Here is a 23,746-nt window from a genome sequence, read left to right on the forward strand (position 1 = left end):
TGTTGTATATATACTAAACAATAATGTACATCACAAAAGGTAGTGAGGACTGGATTACAAATGCTAGTGTACACACCCACAATACAAGAAAGAAGAATGAAGTACGGAGCATACCCCACCGACTGGCAATGCTAGAAAAAGGACCCCAGTAATTTGGTATCAGACTACTAAGAAGTCTGCCCAAAACCCTGAAAGATAGTGTACTTCACAATGACTTTCCAAAGAAACTTAAAGACTATCTCATTGAAAAAAGAGTTTTACAGTGTTGCAGAATACTTATGCCATTAAATTTGCATATATTGTTACTCATTATCAGTAATGTAAAAATGTAAGCTAAAGGTGTAGAAAAATAAGTGATAAGGAATGTTAACACTTTGACATGTCCTATATTACACGTACATTTACTGTACATAATGTAATCTTAGAGGATCAAATAAAATTCAATTCAATGCTGCTCACCACAACTTCCTCACCTATAGCAATATCGTCTTCAAGTAGCATTTATATTCAGCATTTTCCAATATTCACTGGATATATTCCAGCCTCTGTATTTCAATTCAGTACTTGCCCTGCATGGCTGCTTCTAGCACCATTGAAATTATTCTCTCTAGTCTCAAAACATATCCTGTCATCTTGTTCCTTCTTCATGTTTTCTTACCGACCCTGTGGAGGACCTTATTTCTTATTGTATCATCTAACTTTTCTTTTCAGCATGCTTCCGTACCAACACATCTCAAATGCTCTGGCACTCCATTTATGGTTTTCACTTCCATACAATAGTGAGCTACATGTTCACACAAATTTCTTCCTTAAATTAAGGCTTATGTTGATACCAGTAGTCTTTTGGGAAGGCATGCCCTCTTTGCCTATACTAGTATGCTTTACATATATTTTTGTTTCATCCACAGGCACTACTTTGTTTCCAAGATGGCAGAATTTCTTCTCTTCATTTACTATGTGGTCCCCAGTTTTTATGTCATGTTCATCCCTAATCTCATATTTTCCACTCCCAATTTTTGTCTTTCTTTGGTTAACTTCAATCCATAATCTACACTTAGCAGTCTGCGCACTCTATTCAGCAAGTCCTGTAATTCTTCCTCACTTCACTGAGGATAGTTAAGTAAATCTTATAAATAATATCCTTTCAAGTTGAATTTAAATTACACTCCTGGACTTTTCTTTCATTTCTGCCATTGCTTCTTCAATGTGTAGGCTGAACAATAGGGAAGAAAGACTGCATCCTTGTTTAACACCCTTTTCAGTTTAAGAATTTCTCTTTTGTTCTTCCATATTTATAATGATTCTGCTGCAGACTGCATATTATGGGTCTTTCTCAGTAACTTCTACCTATTTCCGTGAGAATTTTTAACATCTTTCATCATTTTATGTTGATCACTTTTCCTGAGTTAACAATTCTTATGAAAATATCTTGATTTTGATTAAATCTTGTCTCCATTATCATACAAAACATAACTGGCTTTTTCGTACCTTTATCTTCCTTGGAGCCAAACTGAGTGTCTTATAGCACATCCTTATTTTTTTTCTGGTTTCCTGCATAGTCTTCTGGTAAGCAAGCCATGGAAAATCCAGGATGAAATGGCACAGTATAATGAAAATGATAGTTGCCACTCACTATGTAGCAGAGATGCTGAATCAGAACGGCAAAAAAACTGTTGGAAAGTCAGCTGTCAGCCAACAAGGTATTTGTCAAAGTACACACACACACACACACACACACACACACACACACACACAGTCTGGCAGCTAGAGCCAGACTGTGAGCAGCAGGGCGTTATGGGAGAGGCAAATGGGTGGGGGTAAGGAGTCTGGGGCGGGAGACAAAGTGCTGCTGGGAGCATGCACGGACGAGGTGGAGAATGGGGCGCCTAGGTGCACTTGGGAGGTTAGACGAAGGAGGGGGGGAGAGGTTTAGTGGAAAAGGAAATGGCAAGGGGCTGGGAACAGGGGTTGTGTAAGGATAGATGAGGATATTGTGCAGGTTTGGCGGGTAGTGGAATATCACTGTGGGAGGAGTGGAAGGATAGTGAATAAGACTGTTCTCATTTCAGGGCATGACGAGAGGTAGTCAAAAACCCTGGTGGACAATGTGATTCTGTTGCTTCAGTCTTGGTGGTATTGAGTCACAAGGGGAATGCTCCTCGGGGCTTTGGGAAGTGTTTGGTGGCTGGAAGGATAAGGCATGTGAGATCTGTATCTGTACAAGGTTGGGAGGGTAATTACGACCTCTAAAGGCCTCAGTACAACCCTCAATATATTTCAAGAGGGATCACTTGTCACTACAGATGCGATGTCCATGGCTGGCTAGATTGTATGAATGGGACTTCTTGGTATGGAATGGGTGGCAGCTGTTGAAGTGAAGTTATTGCTGGTGGTTGGTATGTTTGACATGGACAGAGATACTATCTTTTTCATTATATTGTTACATTTTTGTAACCAACATTGATACATGACCTGTTATGCTGATTGGGTGATAGTTCTCACATTTTATATACTTTTGTGATCTTCAGGATTTTCCAAACATTTGATTGTATGTCTACTCTCAAAGATTCTACAAACTAATTTCAATAATCCTTGGGAGCCACTCCCCAATGATTCTGAAAAATTCTGAAGGAATGTTACCTATCTCTTCTGCCATGTTTGACAGCAAAATGTTCCAAAGTTCTGTCTAACCATGACTCTTATAATGGATCCTGCATGTCTTTTACTCTTATTTCTATTGCTTCTTCTATCGCATCAGCAGACAGTTCCTTGCCTTCAAAGACACTCCATTAACTCTATCCACCATAGCACTCTCTCCTCTGTATTCAAGAGTATGATTCCTTTTGCACTCTTTAATGTTCATGCCATTGCTTTGAATTTCACCAAAAGTAATTTTGGCTTTCCTGTAAACTGAATCTGACCTCCTAATGTCTATTTCTTTTTGATTTCTTCACACTTTTTCTCTGGCCATTTTGCCTTGGCTTCTCTGAACTTTCTACTGATTTCATTCGTAAGTGACTTATACTGCAGTATACTTATCTTTTATTTAATACTTCCTTCTTTCATTGATTAAATGAATGACTGCTGCTGCTACCATAGGTTTCTTCACAGCTACCTTCTTTTTACCTGTTGATTACTGTACTGCAGTTGGAAACAAATTTTCTGAGAACTCGTATAGGAGCAGAAGTAACTGGTCCAAGCTATCTTCAGTAGAATATTTTCTGTTTAAAATCAAATAATAATGTAGATGCAGATGATGGCCCTTCTTGGGGATGCCCATTCCTCAACTGAACTGCCTGCTGTAGTATTCATAACCTATGTATCTACAGCCTCTGAGAACTTCAAACCCATGTCATCATTTCTCATCACCACCTCAGTATCCTAGTTCTTTACACAATAATTATTCCTGATGATATGTTATACTTTAAGCTACTCAGCTACTCCGCATTTTTACCAAATTGTGATTGGTTTCTGTACCTGTTCCTGGATACACCCAATTTCAATTTTTCAAATTTTGCTTGCCTGTTCCAAGTATAACTCCTCCTGCTGTGATTGTTGAACAATGTATTTGCTATTACTAGCTCAAATTTATTCCAGAATTCGAAGAATCTTTCTAAGTTTTCTGTCCCATTACTCGTCTTACACTTGTGATGTTGTCATGTATACCAGAAATACCTCAGCTATAGTTGCTGGCATTTGTCTACTGTCGATTCTGATAAGAACAACCCCATCACTGACTCACTCTTTACCTTATCTTCCAGTTCATAATGAACTCAACACCAGTTAATCATTGTTACCTGCTGCTGATATTAACCTACATTTGTCAGTAAGAAATCTTTATCTTATCTACATTTTAGTTCACTAACTTCTATTATCTACAGAATGAGGCATTGCATTATCAGATTTTGTAACTTCCATATCGCATTCAGACTTTTCTCCCCACAACTTCTAATCTTGTGTGGTTAGTTTCAGTTGATGAAACTAGTGAGGATTCTTTAGACAAGTGAGTGAGTTTTCCCCAGAGAGACACTAAAAATGTAAAAAGTTACAAAATACATCAGACACAGACATTATGCTGATCTTTCCCAGTACACATAAATGTCAAATAATTTTCAAAAGCTGTGTTTAGCTCCTATTTAAAAATAACAACAACACAATACCTGCTTCATCATTTCAGCAGTAACAGGCACATTATAAATAGAGCTACGGAGGTAACGCGGACTGGCATTTCCTTGGTCCTGCGTTATGAAGTCTGTTGTCACAAGAGGTGGAACCAAACCTTTCTGGTTTGTTATGAAGACACCTGATCGGTTGCGTTGATCATCCAACATAACTTGAATCTGTAAAATCAGAGTTTTTGTCAATATCTGGCAAGAAACAAAAGCAACAAAACAAATAGCCCAACAAAAAAATCATCTTATTATATCATTTTCAGGCACATATTACAATATAGGACTTTAACTATGTGTAGGAACAACAATGTACAAGTTGATACATTAATAACTAAGGAATTTTATTTGTATGATGCAATACCTAAAAATTGTTCTTGTTCAGTACAAATATGAGGGAAAATTGTAAAAAAAAAAAAAAAGAAGCTACTCACAGGACTTGGCATCTGGTCAGGTAAGCTACTCACAGGACTTGGCATCTGGTCAGGGTCCAGACGTCGAGCCTGCTGTTGTTGCTGTGGTGAATACACAGGTTGTGGCTGGGGCTGGCCAGGCAGATTGGGTGGGTAGCTGCCGCCTGGACCAACACCAGCCTGTGGTGGCTGATACCCTGCCTGCTGTGGCAAGTAGCCCTCCTGAAGTACAAAATTGACAATCAGCACTACATCAGAGTAAACACAAAAAAATATATAAAGATTTATATTGAAGATAACAGCTGTCAAACATCAAGAAGGCATAAAAGGATTTAAAATCCACACCAGATGGCACCAAGACGATCTGGCATGGGTCCCGTGGCAGCATAGTGTGGTAATCTGCCACAGATGGTGGATGCAGAGCCTCTGGCCCAGGTGTTTACTAGCTGATGGCAACAGTGCAGGCCCGCCAGTTCTTACACTGACTTCAACCGATGAGAACCTGGCCCTCACACCACACCATGCTCTTGGTTCCACACATGCTAACTGCTTAGTCATTTGGACTGGTCAGGTCTTGAGCTTTTCTCTGTACCCATCTCCACTCAATATCCAGACACTCCACTGCCCCCCCCCCCTCCCCCCGCGCACACACACACACACACACACACACACACACACACACACACACACACACACACCAGTTCCCAATCCCTTGCTTCCGTAGTCAAGCCACCATTAGCTACAGGACAGTTTTGCAGTGTTTTCATGGCGAGCAGACACAAAACTGATGATGGAGGACATTCTTATGCATGTAACATTTTTTTTTCCATTGTGTTAATTTGTGCCCACCGTGGTCCCGGAAATTTTGCAGTGCTGGCAGGGACAATTGCGTCTCCAGGAGGAACTGCACCAGGAACATATGCAGGAGTTGCTCAGCGAAACTGGTCTGCTCTCACACCCGCTGGTGTTGGGACAGACAGTTGCAGAGAAGCCTTCATCCCTGATGCTTTTTGCCAGTTTTGGCAACTACATGGAAATGTGAGAGAATTACCTACACCACTTGTTGCTTCACTGCCAGGTAAGATGTATTGTCAATCCAACTGATACAGCCATCTCATTATTGTCCTGTAGTGCAGAGTTGTATGAAATAGTGCAAAAATTTGAAGTCCTTAACTGAGCCCGAGAAATTTAACTTTTAAGGACCTATTTCATTTGCTCACACAGTATTTTGGGCACCAAACCTGGGTGAGCAGCACAGTTGCAGGCAGCCCACGTGCCTCGAGTAGTCGCATATGACCCGGATCACCAACCTGCAGCAAGACCTCTTGTGTCAGTTTGAGTGTTCCCAATGTGAAACCTCATATGCAGAGTCACTTATTTGGGGTGTGATCGGGTGATTAACATCCGACCCCAAGGTCCAAATTGGGGGATTGGTCTTCTCTGACACTGCTTTAGCCGAAGGTGCCCTGATTTATGGATCACATGAACTTAGGGCAGCAGCAATTGACAGGTGGGAAAGTTAGATGTGTTTGATAAGCACCACCCACTACTCTGTGGAATCGGTCAGGTGACCTCGCTTTCTGCTGAGCCACTGTATGTTGAGAATTTGAGATTGGCGATATCACAATGCTATCGTCTTTGCTCGTAAAAAAATTTACAATTTGTGCTAGAAAATGACCAGTATTTCAAATTCGGAGCACAATCCCACATTGAAGCAGTTGCCTCTGAGATAATTAGTATTCGAATATGTGTTTTGCAGGGATCTGATGAAACACTGTTGTTTAGTGGTCCAAAGATCCCATTACTATGGGGTAACATTTGTACGCAGCAACAAAGTGAGGCAATGACAGTTTATTGTATTATTGTTTAATTGAACAGTGATTTAGCTCATGTAATATAAGTTTATTTCATTACTGTTTAATTAAACTAAGACAAAACTGTCATTTTGCTCATATACGTTTACCTTGAACATAAAGAGAGCTCTATTCTTCACGTGTGTACAAAGCACACCAGACGTCTGCTCATGTTGTGAAAATCTGTGGGTCCATTTGAGGGTTAAACATGCTCAACATTTTATGTCAGCCATTGTCCAAGATCGTGTTTGACATTGTCAGTATTTCTTTGTTCACTTATTAAATGTTTTTACATTCTAATGACATTTTATTGCTGTACATACTGCATAAACATAAGAAAAATTCCTCTTCAGTTCCTCTCCACAAATGCTGTAGCACAAATACTGTAGGTGTATTATATTTCTCTACTTTTTGAAGGGTTAAGTCTATGGCAACCTAAAATTTACAGACATGAAATTTTTATCAAAAAACAAATAAAAAATATGTTTTGTGTAACTATCGGCTTTAACAACCATAAACCATCCGTCCCTTCAATGTCGTTATAGCTGGTTTAGACTATGTTTTACATACTGTAGGTGCTATCATGCATCTTTGTCAGAAAACCTTGGTCACTGGAATCTCTCCAGTTATTTTGTACCTGTTTTAATTCTACACACTATGCTTATTTACACACCAAATAATTGATTATAGGCATTTCAAAATAACTTTTTATGTCTGTGATAGCTGTCCCAGCAACAGGCACTGGAGGTATCTAGAATACTCCTATTTCAGTATGTCCTTCATAGTAGAGTGCAGGGAAAGAGAGAGACCAACAAGGAGAGAGACTGCAGTGTCCAGAAAATTTTGTAATAGTGAAAGGTTTATATAAAATGATAAAATTACAAAATAGAAAACCCACGTTTCAAATGCTATGTATGAGGGGCAGTCAAATGAAACTGAACACTCACCTCAATGGGACCAGGGAATGGTTACAATCAAATGAGATGATCAATTCCTGTTTCATAGAATGTGGTTGGTTGCTGACAGATCCACAACCACACCCACTCTTACATTCTTCACACAACTGAAACCGATTTCCATTCATTCATGTCTTTCTTCAGGTCACCAATCGCGCAAAATTCACACAGTGGAGATGCAGGCAGCATGGAACACATTGCAGCATTTCTCAACAAAATCGCTGAAGCATAGACTTCGTCCAACGAGCAATATGGGGGTGGGCATTATTGCACAACAGGGCAATGCCGTCTGACACTTTCTGGGCATCACAGTTTCTACAAAGTCTATTCACAGTGCTGTGCATTGACTGTGGTTTCACACTCAGGGAACTAAATGAGCAGAAAGCCCTGCAGTCTAAACAGGTCAAGATGACCTGACCGGAACATGTGAGAACTGCTTCGGATTTCTTTGGCAGGGGAGATGTGGGATTTTTTCCACTGGTAGCTTGGCAGTTTGTCCCTGGACTGTCAGAATGCTGCCAGATGGAAGCATCCTGTCAAACGATGACACCCATCCCCACACTGCCAATCGGATGAAGCCTACGCTTCAGCAACATGGTTAGGAAACACTGCAACATCATCTGTACAGCCCAGATGATTTTCAAATCGATGCAAACCTGATGAAAGAGATGCATGGACATCTGTTTCAGTCAGATAAAGGAGTGCCAGAGCAGGCGTCATCATGGATCCATCAGTGGCTGACAACATTTTATGAAACAGAAATTGATCATCTCATCTGCCAGTGGAATAAATGTCTTAATATGTCTGGTGATTACTTTCCAATCAAACCATTCCAGGGTTTCGTTGTGGCGGATGTTTGGTTCTCATTTGCCTGCCCCTCATAGATCTTTAAATGTCAAATATTACAACTCCAAAGTATATTCAGTAATCTACCAACCTGAGGTGATGAAGGGTAACTTCCTTGTGGTGGTGGCATATGTGGTCCTCCCCTGTAAGGTCCTCCAGGAACCTGGGCTCCTTGTAGTGGAGGCTGTATTTGACCTTGCATGGGAGGTCCTGGAGGCGGAGGGTGAGGTCCCTGCTGGAAGGCCTGTGTGGGGAATTGGCTGCCTTGTGTGTACTGGGGAGGGATCTGGCCACTTGGTGGTCCCGGAGGTTTTGGCCCTGAGTGGCCTTGGCTCAGGTGAGATGGAGGACCTAAGTGTGGAGGCATTGGGCTGCCCTGTGGAGGCATTCCACCCGAATGTGGAGGCATAGGACTGCCCTGTGGAGGCACGTTACCTGAATGTGGAGGCATAGGACTGCCCTGCGGGGATGTCGCATTTTGCGGTGGAGGCACAGAACCTGTTTGCGATGGAATGTGACCACTCTGTGTGAACCCGTACCGTGGCTGTGGTGCCTGGGGACCGCCCTGTGGTGGTAGGTGGCTGGACTGTGGAGGCACAGAACCTGACTGTAGTGGTGGCGGAGCATTGCCTTGTGGTGGCATCTGGTTGAACTGTGGACCAGTGGTGTCTCGTGGTTGCACGTGGTTTGTCTGTGCAAGTATCTGTCTGCCGTGTGTTGGTGGGTGACCTGGTGGGCCTGTTTGTGCAGGCAGAGGGCTACCGTGTGCGTACGACATTCCGGGGTGAGTCTGTGGATGCGCAGTGCCGCCGTGGCCGGGCGGCAGGCTCGAATGCTGACCTTGGGTGGGAGGTGGTCTTGGACTACCCTGAGGAGGAAGCTGGGAGGACTGCAGAGATGGGTTTAAGGCCTGTGGGCTCGACACTGGTGTCGGTCCCCTCCCCGGACCATTGATGTACGGTGAAGGCGACGGTCCAGGAGATGGACGCTGCTGCTGTGCTGGTTGTGACCCGGGAGTAGCGTATGTTCCCAGGCCTTGTGCAGGAGAACTAGGGAAGCCCGGCTTGCCTGGTGGTCCCCCTCCAGCACCAGGTAAAACCTGAGAAGAAGAAAATAGCCAACTACAGTGATAGTATGTTCTTTTTGTCGTCACTAAGATTCACTGTAAAATTCACCATCACTAAAACACTTCAAAATATTTTCAGCATGATTCATTTCCCTGCAAACAGTCCTCTGAGTATAGTCTTTCAATTTCACATTTACAACTTTTTTATACTGCAGTAATAATTTACTCCTATACAGTCATTACTATATGCTACTATTGTTTGACTTAAAAATGTGGCTGAGGTTCTGCAGATACACTGATCAGCCAGTGTGTGAGGAATATGACTGCTAGCCAGACACATGCGCAGTGCAAATAGTATCAGTGAGGTTGCAGTCTGTGTGTAGAATGCGGTAGGTGCATAATATATCTGAGTTTGAAAGAGGGCAGACTGTGATCACCCGGAGGCTCAGTGTGAGCATTTTTGGAAACTGCACGACTTGTTGGGTGTTTTAGAAGTGCTGTGGTGAATATTGAATGTCTTCAACATGTGGCGAAACCAAGGTGAAAACACATCTTGACGTTGTGGGATGGGGCGGCCATCCCTCATTACAGATGTCTGATGTTATAGGCTGGGCACACTGGTAAAACATAACAAGCGGTGAATTGTGGCAGAACTAAGGACAGAGTACAAGTGTGTGTGAACACACAATACCCAAAACATTCCTAACAATGGGCCTCCAGAGCTGACAACCCATGCATGTACCGATGTTACCAACACAACATCAGCAACTATGACTGAAATGGGCACACGACCATTGGCACTGGATGTTGGCAAAGTGGCAGAGTGTTGTGTGGTTTGATGGATCCCGATACCTCCATCATACTGATGAGAGGGTGCAGATCTGTTATCTTCCACAGGACATCTGTACTACAGGATGGAATGGATCCAGATACCTCCCTCATACTGATGAGAGGGCGCAGATCTGGTATCTTCCACAGGCCATCTGTACTACAGGATGGAGACAAGCTGGTGACGGCTCCATTATGCTCTGTGGAACATTCATGTGGGCATCTGTGGGTCCAGTTGAGCTCGTGCAAGGCACCATAATGGCCAAGGAGTATCTTACACTGGTTGCAGACCACATACACTCCTTCATAATGATTATGTTTCGATTGCAGTTGCATTTTTGAACAAGATAATGTGTAATATCACAAAGCCAGGAATATGATGGAGTAGTTCAAGGAACACAATGACCAGTTCCAATGGATGTACTGGCCCCCAAACTGGCCTTATCTGAACCCAATTGAACACATCTGGGACGTGACTGAACGTGGTGTCAGAGCTCATTGCCTCTTCTCCACGACTGACGAGAATGAGGTGACTTGTGTGTGCAGATGGGGTGCCAGTTCTCTCCAGTAACCCATCAAGGCCTCATTGCTTCAATGCCATTACACATTGCCGCTGTTATCCATGGTCAAACATGGGCATACCTGCTATTAGGTAGGTGGTCATAATGTTTTGGAAGATCAGTGTACAGGAAAGCCTGTATTTAAAGGGGTTACACTCAGTTCTGTACACTAGAAAAATTATGTGAGAACTCCAGTAAAAGAAAAGTGCAACATACCAGTACTTTATCTGCTTTATGAATTTATTTGGCATGTTATTGATTCTACATCAATTTACTAAACACACAGAGTGTAACAAGTTGTTGAATTACTTTGAAAGAAGCAACACTTTTGACAGGAGCTCTTCTCACACTTGGCTCTTTCTACTAAGAGTTTAAAACATAACTGCTTCTTTAGAGAGCTACCACAACAGTGTCACTGATCCAAGGACTCAATTTGGTCTTTTAGATAATGAGTAACAAAGAATCTAATTCTAAAACCTAACTCTTCAGTACCTGTATGATTGCGGAGGAGTTATCTGCTCATGTCAGTCAGATAAATTAACTCAAAAAGCAAATTGTTGATATTTAGTTCTAGTAAAAACACAAAAATAACTGCAATAATTATATTTGTAATTAGCCAAAACACTGTTGTATTCAAAGACTTCATTAAGATGCTATTTTCTGATGTTTTAAGCATATTTTGGCTCCACGGCCACTGTCAAGCATTTTGTCTTACTAGCCATATAATGTCCTTACAAAACATCTTCAACATTGCAGACACAGAAGAAGCTGAAATGCAACAATTGTAGTTTACTAGAACTCTCACTTTCTTATGTCTATTTCTGCAACAAGTACACGAAGCTAAAAATACAAATAATTAATCAACATACATGAACTAAAATATATTGTTAATGTTTGTATGTTGCAGAGACCCAGAACATCCCACAACTTTAAATAGGAATATATTTATCCAGCAGACTGAAGTGCTGCACAGGGAATGTAGTTCAACTTTATAAAGGGCCATCAACACTGTACTTTTTTGTGGTACAGAGCAGATGTTTAACAATGTGTTTCCGCATCAAGTTGGAGGCAGCCAATGGGAAGAAAGTATATGATACTCAATGAACAGCTGGCAGCCCATTAACTTCAACTTCGCTCACTTACGTGTTAAACATACATATTGCAGACATACACCCCCCCCCCCCCCTCTTCCAATCACAGTCCACTTCAACCTCCCAATGTCTCTCTTTGTAGGCAATCTGGTTACTTATTCCAATCTGTGTAATTGGTAACAACATTGTGCGATTTGCTTTCAAAGTTCCGTATCAAGATGAGTGGATGTAGATCATCTACAGCACGGGAAGCAGTATGCAGTACACACATTTGGAAGTTATATTTATTTTCATTAAGACCACTTGCACACAATGTTCTTTGTTGTACCTCCAGGTGCTAAGATGTACAAATTGTGGGATGAGCTTGCTCTCGAGCACATGACTTACAACTGTCCGTGAGAGAAACATGACAACAACAAAGCCACTGTACTGAACAGTCTACCCCTGAGCCTTATTTATCATAATCGCAAATGCAAATCATTCAGGAAATTACGTCTCCAGGAGGTGAAGGAGAGGTCTATTAGAATGAGCAGTATTCAAGGAATGCACAAAGTTTCACCCTCCCCCATCCCTGTTAAGATAGGGGCCTCCATCACACTGGCCAGCATCTTCCTAAGACACAGCCATATTCCGTTTGAAAGATCCAGTGCCCACTTTGAGTGAAAGGTGGTGCAATAGCAGACCAGCATAAGATCCAGCGAGTTCAAAGACTCCACTGTGAACTGTTCAGCCTCAGCCTCATCAGCATGCACTGCAGTATTGAAAGACATTTACTCAGGAATTTCACCTGGTAACATGGCTAGTACGTACTGTTTACGTTGATGACAGTGTCATTTCTAGGAGCAAAAATGGCCCTATATCACAGCCACTGCATGGTGCAAAAGTTATCTGCAATATCCATGAATACACCATATGTGAACTAGATAACACAGTGCAAAGATCAGCTGTGTCAACAGGTACTCTTCCAATTCCTAGTAACTGTTCCAAGAACACTCCTGCAATGTCATCTGAGACATATTCTCATGTTTTATTTCAATGACATTTTCCACACTTAACAGAAATGAATTTCATAGACATGCATCGATTGTTTCAGCAAGTGCATACTTTGCAGTGACTGGCAACTTAGAGAAAAGTCTCTATACACTAGTACCACAGTGCCACTCGTCATGTTGTTGTTACCTCTTATATCCCTCAAAGTTACATCCAGCACCTCAACAGCATTCCTGTGTGCCATAGTGCGCTGATCCTACACAATCACTTTCCATGTCTTTAGACACCATTGCACTGCCAATGGCCTTGCTTATGCTGCACAACAGATATTCATGTTGCAGTATGTCAAGCAGTAACTGAAGTGCAGAACAGACTGGCCACCTTCTCTCCAGTAATGTCACCACAACATCTGGGTGGTGATGGTGAGAGCAAATTCACTCTGCCCCCCAACTTCAGAGAGAATGACATTTACTAAAAATGTTTTGCCTGTGCCTCCGGGCATATCAAGGGAAATGATGCCACCCCATTGTTGTGACACACAATCCAGATAATGTCATATGCCTGCTTCTGGTTCTCATTCAGTTGTGGCCTCTTGGTTGCTACATACACATGCAAACTGTCAAACTTAATTCGTTTTGTGTATCTATTAAGTCTGCATTACTTCTAGTTGGTTGTATTTTTGAGCTGTCATGCCAAGCTGAAGTAAAATTTTGTTGCTCAGGGACACACATTTGTTCCTGATTACAATCAACATTTGGTCAAAAATATCCAGCCTCACGATAATGGATACAGTCAGATTTTCATTCCTGACTGTGGTAAGTATGTCCTCACTCATTGTCTGCTTATATTTTTTTCACACTATGCTTGCATTACATGGGCTGCATGTTGTCAATATTACAGCAAAGAGGTTCCGTATGTGCTGAGACAGGTACACCAATTTGACACTGCCTATTGTGTTATCCCAGTGCTCGTCTCCTTCATATAACCCTAACTTATAACATGTCTCTCAACATCTACACGGCTACTCTGGAGTGCCAATCCCTTACCATGGAGCAGTACTCCAAAAGAGGATGAACAAGCAAAGTGTAGGCAATAGTCTCAATCTTCTAAACTTTCTGTCAATAAAATTCTGTCTTTGGTTCACCATCCTCACATCATTTGCTGTGTGTTCTTGCCGATTTAAGTTGTTCATAATTGTAATTCCTAGGGATTGAATTGAATTTTCAGCCTTTTGATTTGGTTTAATGGATTCCTTTTAGCACTTGTGTGGACGACCTACTTTTCATCATTCAAGGTAAACTGCAAATTTCCACATCATTAAGATACCTTACTGGAATCTTTTTGCAATTGGTTTTGATCTTCTGATGACTTTACTAGATGATAAATGACAGTATCATCTGTAATCCGCAAACCTCAGACAGCTGCTAAACATTGTGCCCATGTCACTGTTTACCATTTTCAATTCCATGAAGGTGTTTACCATTTGCAGCTCCAGGAAGGTATGTGGTCTGTGAACCAGATGCAGAAGCATCCTGAGGAAGTAACATTCTGCAGACTTCTCTCCTGCAGAAAACTTTCTCTGACGTTTAACATTTAGGCACCTCTAGACAGTGAATTTCTTGCAAATGGATCCTCCTGACATAGCTGAAAGACTGCTGTCAACATTGTGTGCAATGGGTTCTCAGCCAAAGTGGGGATGCTGTCTCTGTTGAAGTATACTCTTTGGCCACTTTCCAAATGAACAATGACGTTCATGATGGTAGGATGTCATTTGTGAATTGGAAATTTGAGAATGTACCAAATGATCTCATTGCTGCCGATATACCCCCACAAATGGTACTGTATCGTTTCACCTCCATTTAGTTCATTGAAAATACTGAATGCTCCCATTTTGCTTCCTTCGTTGATGTATCTGAATCACTAATTTACTTTGAATTGTTACAATACTCCAAATTTGTGGGTGCACGAACATTTTCTTTAAAATTGGTGAATATGGCACAATCCATCTGTTGGGTTCCAGAAACTCTGAGCATATACCAGCATCAACGTCCACAGACTGCAGATTCTTCACCAACTACAATAGATTATGTGAACGTCTCGTTCCTCACTTTTGCCACTCAGTTACATACTCCCTACTTTACACCACTCCAAATACACACCAAGTAGTTTGACAAAGAAATATGATCAAATATTTGTCAAATTTGTACTAAAAATGGGTACTTTTGTCAAAGTTCAAGATGGCAGGCAACACCACTCTGTTAATATGCACTGCAGTTGCTTGTAACACAATTGCGTTGTGTGCAAATTTAGAAGAGAAGCAGTGGAAAAATGGAAATATACTCTGGTAGAGCTGTGGGTTGTAGTTGAGATAGTGAAAGCAATCCGAAATTTTTTTATGAGAACTGCAAATTAAGGATGTCAAGGCTTATGTAAATAACTTACGAGTGCATGAGATTGCATTTCAGTATTTCATCAGTAAAGTGGCTCCTTATATTACAAAACAGAATACTCAGTTCAGAAATGCTGTACGTGCAGAAGACAGGGCTCACCATAGCACTGATTTCTTGCTAAAGGAAAGAGCTATTCTAGCTTGCCATACAGCACTCCAATACCACAGAGCACATTAACCAAAATAATTCACAAAACATGTGAAGTGATTTATAAAGCACTGAAGATGGAATATGTAAAGATAAATAAATGTTTAGTACACAAAATATGGGCAATAAGAACTATTTTTATTTTTGAATAATTTAATTTAATAGAATTAGTGTTTGAACAACAACAAAATTAATAAAAAGTACAAAACAGATGAAGCACTTTTTAACTTGTGGCATCCAGAGTTCAAAAGTAGGCAGAGTAGAATGGAGACCTAAGATTTTTTTATTTTAGAGTGTTTCCTTCTCTATTCTGACTTGCTAGAAAGCTGCCCGAGTGTTTCCAGCTGTAGAGGTGGGTGGCTATAGCTGTGATTGTGGATTTGAAGTACGTTTGCAGCATATCCCAGCTGCCGATCATCACACGATTAATACCGTGCATTGAGTCCTTTGCCCAACCCCGCCTGAGTAAAAGTGAGGTTATTAAAACGAGTCAAAGGAACACAACAACTAAACTTTGCACTCATGTTTAGAACACACTACAGACATCAAATGTCTCTAGCAATGCCAGCATTCCAAGCAGTTACAGTTCACATGGCAGTGAACAGAACATGAATGACTTTTATAATGAAATCTACGGCGAAGCCCTAGATTTGATTTTATTTCTTTGACAAAAGGCAAGATTTGACAAAGTTCCCTATGACACAACCAAATTTCTTTGACAAAAGTATTTGATATATCAACATTCACAAAGAAATATGATAGTGTAATACTGGCCACACACATTCCTCAACACACAACTGACGTTGATGGAGACCTACAGAAGGCACCTGTTCTCAGTTTTTGCATTTATATCAACAATGTACTGATCAAACACTTGCCAACAGTTTACTATGTGGTTCTGCTCGTTTCCTGGATCATTAGGAGTACATGTAAAACTCAACAGCAGACACCTTTTTATTGGTTAGTTCATCAGTTGATGGTATCATCTGTCTCACATTCAAGTGATAACCATCCTCACCATGGGGCAACATCAGAGCATATTGTAGGCTGCCGTACAATCCACAGGTCTCCAAAATGTGCTCCATTGCACTGCTCTGCTGGTTAAGTAGTATATCACAGTGAATCAAAACAGTCTGTCCCGATAACCACAGTCACTTCATATTTGGGTGGTGCATTGAGGCACCATGTGCGGCGCCCAGTACCCATCGACATGCTCGTATGTCAACTTCGTGGAATGTACACACACACACACACACACACACACACACACACACACACACACACACACACACTTTGTGTCCCTTTCCAGTTCCCTATTGCCCATGAGGTACTACTGAAGGAATTTGGTTGGATGATAACGTAGTGGCAGCAGGAATCACCTTGTGTTGTATCTGCCCCTGTATTGTAGAACACACATGCTGCTTAGCAAGTGACATGGCACCGAAAAATGTCATCAGAAGGCAGGTGTAGTATTCCCTAAAGCTGTGAAGGAAACACTTCCACTCATGCATATCACCTGATGTGTAGATGGAAAGTCTGCCTGGCACAGGTAGCAGCTGCACGAGTTTCACTTAATTGTTCTTGCAACAAATGCCAGGACAACTTGCTGTGAACATTTTGGCTCAACAATGAACACACAGTGCACCCAGTTTCCCGATGGTAACAGATTCATGCTGTTCATAGACTTTCCACGGACCATAAGAGAAGCCTTCCACTGATATGCAGGGATGTGCACTACATGCTCATCTGTCTGCCTTCCATTGCTTGCAGCTGCAGCACTCACTATTTTACTGTCTCTGATGATCTGCATTCAGCCGAGTATTGCATTGTGACTGCGTGTCACCCTGTTGGACCATCTCACACTATTTATGGAAGCTGTAGCACACAGCATAGCCAGTCATAACCCTTTTCTGGGCATTTTCCTGTTTGTGTTCACTTTTTTTTTTTCTTGGCACTTGGCCACTTGCCATATGTTTCCTTTTTGACATTCATGTTTGAAATGTGTAGCATTCACTTGTGACATGGTGAGATGCCACATAGGAGAGACAGTTGTGCCTGCTCCACATGACATTGTCCATGTCCCAATGGCAGTGCCACGTACAGTTGTGGGGGATAAAACAACAGCAATGTAAGTACAGGATTCCAACAGCGGATGCTGAATGCATAAGTAATCTGTTGGTTATTACATTGCATGTAATCACACTCCTACAGCAGCATTAAATGAGTGTGGACAGATGCAGCTTGTAGCACGGCACCATGTGTGGCAGAGTTGTCAATGTCTCCATGGAAATGTCTCAATGGTGTTGGCTGATAAAACAGGCCACTACTCTTCTACACATTACATGCCCGTCACGCAAGGCAACCTACACAACATGGACTATACACACCACTCCTCCCCCCCCCCCCTTTCCTCCTCCCTTCTCAGTGCAGATGGGCATGGTTGAGCAGGTTGATATGACAGACTGCTATTAGTCCCACATGCAGTATAGGGTGTCCACCTACACGTTTAGCCCCTGCAAAGTAGGTCAGTAAAACAGTTCACCTGCAGGAGCTGGAGAGCTGTTTTTCGCCCATATCTCTAGCCCTAGGGAGCAAATATCATGTACCAAACTTGGTTTAAAACGATCCAGTAGTTTAGGAAATTTTGGACACACACACACACACTCACACACACACTCACACACACACACTCACACACACACACTCACACACACACACTCACACACACACACTCACACACACACACTCACACACACACACTCACACACACACACTCACACACACACACTCACACACTCTGTGATATTTCAACGAAGCACATGCACATTATCATAAGGTGGTAATGTTGGCTGTTTTCAGCAGGATGTTCCTATATGAAGCTACAGTATGCAGCTCTCATACCTCGCTAGCAGTACCTACGAGATCACATTGAGATTCATGCTTACGACAAAACACTTGGTAAGATGATTGCCCACGAAAGGACATGTTCTGGATTTGAGTCAATTTCCAGCACACAGATTTAATTTGCCGAGAAGTTTCAAAATGGTACACTTCAAAATGTTACACATGCGTTAGCTGAAGCCTTTGATACAAACCTTCAACTACATCAAAATGGGGGACATAAACAACCTGTTGAAATAAAGTGTGTAACATACATACCATAAGAAGAAATTAAGTTCTTTTGATGATCACACATTTCTTGACTTCACCAACTCAAGAACCAAACTGTTAACTTTGTCTAATGTAGACCTCTAACTATGCTGCAAATCAGCCTGTCAGCATAACCTACATTCCACATAATATTAATATACGCACCAAACAGATATTTTGTTTGATTCTAAGAGTATCATTTCAAAAGTCCTGCACATTGTGCATGTGTGACCATTACAGTGGCATGATCGAGTTGAAATACATGTCACTTGTAGGTATGATGGTCATTGTGTGTGTGTGTGTGTGTGTGTGTGTGTGTGTGTGTGTGTGTGTGTGTCGGTTGCGTGGTTATATTGTGAGCAACTGAGTTTGAAATCAGAAGTTGAAACAGAGTCAGGTCAGATTACATGTAGTGACCAGCATTCCTACAACAAAACAATCTCTACAGGAAAAGAACCAAGTGGAAATTTACAATGCTTTCATAGAGGTATGTAAGAGAAGTGTAGTAGAGAGCATGGTATGCAGTGATCTGTTCATTTCCATGAATGTCAGCTAAGCACTGAGGACAACCCAAGAAGTGGAAGACCATTAAATGTAATGGACTTTACCTTTCAATATATTGTCAATAATATTTTAGGAGTGGATTTATAAAAAAAAAGAAAAAGTGAGAAAATTGCATATTAGGTCAGAATGTCTGTCACTTCAGTTTACAGAATGATACTATAAAGTTAAAGATGAGAAAAGTTGCTGTCAGATGGGTTCTGCAAGATCCGAAAAAAAAGGGGGTCACAAAAGAATCACAGAAAAATTGCTTCAATGTTATCAAACAGGAGGAGGACAGCCTCTGAAACCTGAATAAGAGATTCTGAGCCAGAGAAGTCTCAGTCATCATAATGGATAAGTTCCAACTCTCCACACCCCAAAATATTCCTCTACAAACATTCAAAGGCAAAACTGATGATATCTGCATACAACATGAATGAAGTCATAGCTAAAAATTGTGCCCCATAGGGCATCTGTAACAGGCATATACTACAAGCTGTTTCTGCTAAATATTTTGCACCCAAAAATTCATGAAAGAAGGTCTGACATGCTTGCAGCTGATGTCCTCATTTTGCTTGCTAAAACAAGACTGGATACTGTCCACCCAGTGACAGAAACACTTGACAAAATGAATGGGAAATACCTCCCTACCCACCTTATCAACCTTATATGAGCCCACCAGACTGATTTGTTTCTCAAATTGAAGGAACAGTGCCACAACAAATCTTTTGATAAAAACTGATGAAGCTTTCAGTGAGGTGGCCCAAGTAATCAAAGAGCTCTACAGTGAAGATGCCCTATCCAGAATACCCAAGTCATCTGTAGCTGTCACATGCAAGAATGGACATTATATTGAAGGCTTGTAAAGGTATTCTGTAAAATAAAGTATTTTCTTCAGTTCTGTCGTACAGTGTTCAGAACTTTTGAAAGAACCCTCATATTTCTGTTTGTGCACATATAATATCACACACACCACACCATTAAGTCACAGCTCGAAACCAAACTGTGGTATTGGTAAGTTCATTTAACTTTTACACACAACTGAAGAGCAAAATTTTCTTAGGTTGGTGGTTATTTTGGTGATTTTGTAGTGCATCCCATATCCTGTTTTCATTGGCTTTGCACTTATTATTACAAGAATGTCTTGCTGTTTGTTTTCGGTAGCTGTAAGAACAAGTTTCCTTTGTGTTAAAGTTTTGAGGGGAACAGAAGCAGATAGTTTTCAAAAACTAAATAATATAATTTTGAGATCATCTTAATTCACAGGAGTTAATACACCGTGGAAACAGAAACCATGATCAACTGCTTTGTCACAGTATTGAAAGTTTCACTATATGCAGTAAAACTAGATAAAGGGCCATCCTCACTCCAGTAAAACCAGTTGAAGGGCCATCAACACTGATCTCCAAGTGTACGTTAGTAATGCCTATCGCAAATGGTCAGAGAAAGTTACAATGATGGTAGGAGACCTGATTTGCATAGCCAGTGATGTAACGTTTTAATTTCAATTGCAGGAGAAAGATTAAGTATTTAATGTAATGACAATGTTGTCACAGTAGGTGCTGTGTGTGATGAACTTGAATTTTTGAAGAAAAAACACTTCCTTTGCTGAGGAAAATACTATATATGTGCAGTGTGCATAACTTTTGAACTGATCCTCTGAGAATCAAACAAAATATCTGTTTTGCATCTGTGTCAATATTATTTGAAATGTAGGTTATGGTGACAGACTGATTTGCAGCATAGTCTGAGTTCTACATAAGGCAAAGTTTACAGTTTGGTTGCCGAGTTGGGAAAACCAAAAGAAATAAATTACAGATTTTCAATTTCCAGTTCTTGCTCTGTGGAAGATCAGTAAGTAGCAGCTTGCTATTCTATATTTTGGTAGTTTTAAGTTTCATTGATTTTATGGAGTTCCAGGGGGTTTAGGTCAAATTGATCATAAAACTGGCAGTGTAATGCATTTCAAAAGGCAGAGGATGGCAAGGGCACACCACCCGCAATAGTGTCAAGCCTAGTATTGCACTGTGATGTTCAAACCAACCTTTGGGCAGTTTTGTTTATTATGTTTGTTGTTAGCAGTTGTATGGTGTTTTGTCAACTGACTTAGTACTTAAATAACTAAACTGCTTATAGTCCTCAAATATCGCTACAAGTCACAAATGATTTTTATCTTTATGAAATGATTTTACATTTTAAGGCATTTCCTAGGGCAGGTATAGACTCTGACCACAATTTATTGGTTATGAACTGTAGGTTAAAACTAAAGAAATTACAAAAAGGGAGGAAATCAAGGGGATGAGACCTGTATAAGCTGAAAGAACCAGAGATGGTTGTGAGTTTCAGAGGGAGCATTGGGCAACGACTGACTAGAACGGGGGAAAGGAGTACAGCAGAAGATGAATGGATAGCTTTAAGAGACAATAGTGAAAGCATCAGAGGATCAAATAGGCAAAAAGACAAGGCCCAATAGAAACCCTTGGATAACAAAAGAGATATCTAATTTAACTGATGAAAACAGAAAATATAAAAATGCAACAAATGAAGCAGGGGAAAGGGAATACAAATGTCTAAAAATGAGTGACAGGAAGTGAAAAATTGCTAAGCAGAAGTGGCTAGAGGACAAATTTAAGAATTTAGATGCATATATCATGAAGTGAAAGATAAATATTTCTTACAGGAAAATTAAAGAGTCCTCTTGAGAAAATAGAATCAGCTGTATGAGTATTAAGAGCTCAGGTGGAAAACTAGTCCTAAGCAAAGAAGGGAAAGCTCAAAGGTGGAAGGAGTATATAGAAGGTCTTTACAAGGGAGATGAACTTGCAGTCAATACTATAGAAATGGAAGAAGTAGATGAAGAGATGGGAGACATGCTACTAGGAGAATCAATTAACAGAGCACTGAAAGACCTAAGTCTAAACAAGGCCCCTGGAGTAGATAACTTTCTGTCAGACCTTGACATCAGCTGCAAGCATGTCAGACCTTCTTTCATGAATTTCTATCAGACCTCCTGATAGCCTTGGGAGAGCCAGTCATGACAGAACTCTTCCATCTAGTTCAAATATGTGTGAAATCTTATGGGACTTAATTGCTAAGGTCATCGGTCCCTAAGATTACGCATTACTTAACCTCAATTATCCTAAGGACACACACACACACACACACACACACACACACACACACACACACACACACACACACACACACACACACACACACACACACGAGGGAGGACTAACCTCCGACAGGACCAGCCGCATGACTGCAGTGCCTTAGACCACTCGGCTAATCCCGCGCACCCTTTCCATCTGGTGTGCAAAATATATAAGACAGGTGAAATACCCTCAGGCTTTACATAAGGCTGGAAAAACTGGTAAAAGCCATACTCGGGGAAGATCAGTTTGGATTTCGGAGAAATACAGGATCATGCAAGGCAATACTGACCCTATGACTTATCTTAGAAGACAGGTTACGAAACGGCAAAGCTATGTTTATAACATTTATAGACATAGAGAAAGCTTTTGAAAATGTCAATCTTTGAAATTTGGATTCTGAAGGTAGCAGGGGTTAGATACATGGAGTGAAAGACTATTTACAACTTGTACGGAAACCAACTGGCCGTTATAAGAGTCCAGAGGCATGGAAGGGAAGTAGTGATTGAGAAGGGAATGAAACATGGTTGTAGCCTATCTCCCATGTTATTCAATGTACAAACTGAGCAAGCAGTAAAGAAAACCAAAGAAAAATTTGGAGAAGGAATTAAAGTTTATGGAGAAGAAATAAAAATTTTGAGGTTTACCAATGACATCGCAATTCTGTCAGATACAACAAAGGACTTTGAAGAGCAGCTGGACAGAATGGACATTGTATTGAAAGGAGCATATAAGATGAACATCAACAAAAGCAAAACGAGGCTAATGGAATGTAGTCAAATTAAATCGTGTGATGCTAAGGGAATTAGGTTAGAAAATGACAGACTTAAAGTAGCAGATGAGTTTCATTAATTTGGCAGCAAACTAATTCATGATGGCCATAGAAGACAAGATATAAAATGTAGACTGGGCAATGCCAAGAAAAACATTTCTGACGATGATAAATTTGATAACATCAGATGTAGATTAAAGTGTTAGGAAGTCTTTGTTTAAACTATTTGTCTGGAGTGTAACCGTGTACATAAGTGAAACATGGTCAAACAGTTTAGGCGAAAAGAGAATAGCTTTTGAAAAGTGGTGCTACAGAACAATGTTGAAGTTCAGAAAGGAAGAGGCTCACAAAACCCACATGAAATGAACAATTAGTACAAGTTCACCATAGTTTCAGTATGTTCCTTCCAATATTCACATCAAGCACCAGACATTTGGTTATTCTGGGAATTTGGCCCAAGACAACTATGAAAACGTGTGAACATTAGACAAGTGTAATGTGATGCGAATACATAGAAAGATAGGTCCCTTATCATTTAGCTACAAAATAGCAGGTCAGCAACTGGAAGCAGTTAATTCCATAAATTATCTGGGAGTACTCATTAGGAGTGATTTAAAATGGAATGATCATATAAAGTTGATCGTCGGTAAAGCAGATGCCAGACTGAGATTCATTGGAAGAATCCTAAGGAAATGCAATCCGACAACAAAGGAAGTAGGTTACAGTACGCTTGTTCGCCCAATGCTTGAATACTGCTCAG

At 40.9% G+C, this 23,746-nt stretch overlaps 1 protein-coding gene across 4 annotated transcripts in view; it reads right to left on the bottom strand.

The window, feature by feature from the left end:
• LOC126282502 (protein transport protein Sec24C) overlaps positions 1–23,746 on the bottom strand; it is a 108,154-nt gene that overhangs the window by 58,780 nt on the left and 25,628 nt on the right. For 2 of the 4 annotated variants that reach the window (XM_049982179.1, XM_049982188.1), the window contains exons 4-6: positions 8,329–9,336; positions 4,637–4,804; positions 4,161–4,340 (exon numbers count right to left, since the gene is read on the bottom strand). In XM_049982179.1, the coding sequence (XP_049838136.1) occupies positions 4,161–4,340; positions 4,637–4,804; positions 8,329–9,336 (1,356 nt within the window). Of the gene's footprint in view, positions 1–4,160; positions 4,341–4,603; positions 4,805–8,328; positions 9,337–23,746 lie in introns of all 4 variants that reach the window. The other 2 variants (XM_049982162.1, XM_049982170.1) reach the window with 1 other exon arrangement.

The sequence above is a fragment of the Schistocerca gregaria genome, chromosome 1 (genome assembly GCF_023897955.1).
Source record: "Schistocerca gregaria isolate iqSchGreg1 chromosome 1, iqSchGreg1.2, whole genome shotgun sequence".
Lineage (NCBI taxonomy): Eukaryota > Metazoa > Arthropoda > Insecta > Orthoptera > Acrididae > Schistocerca > Schistocerca gregaria.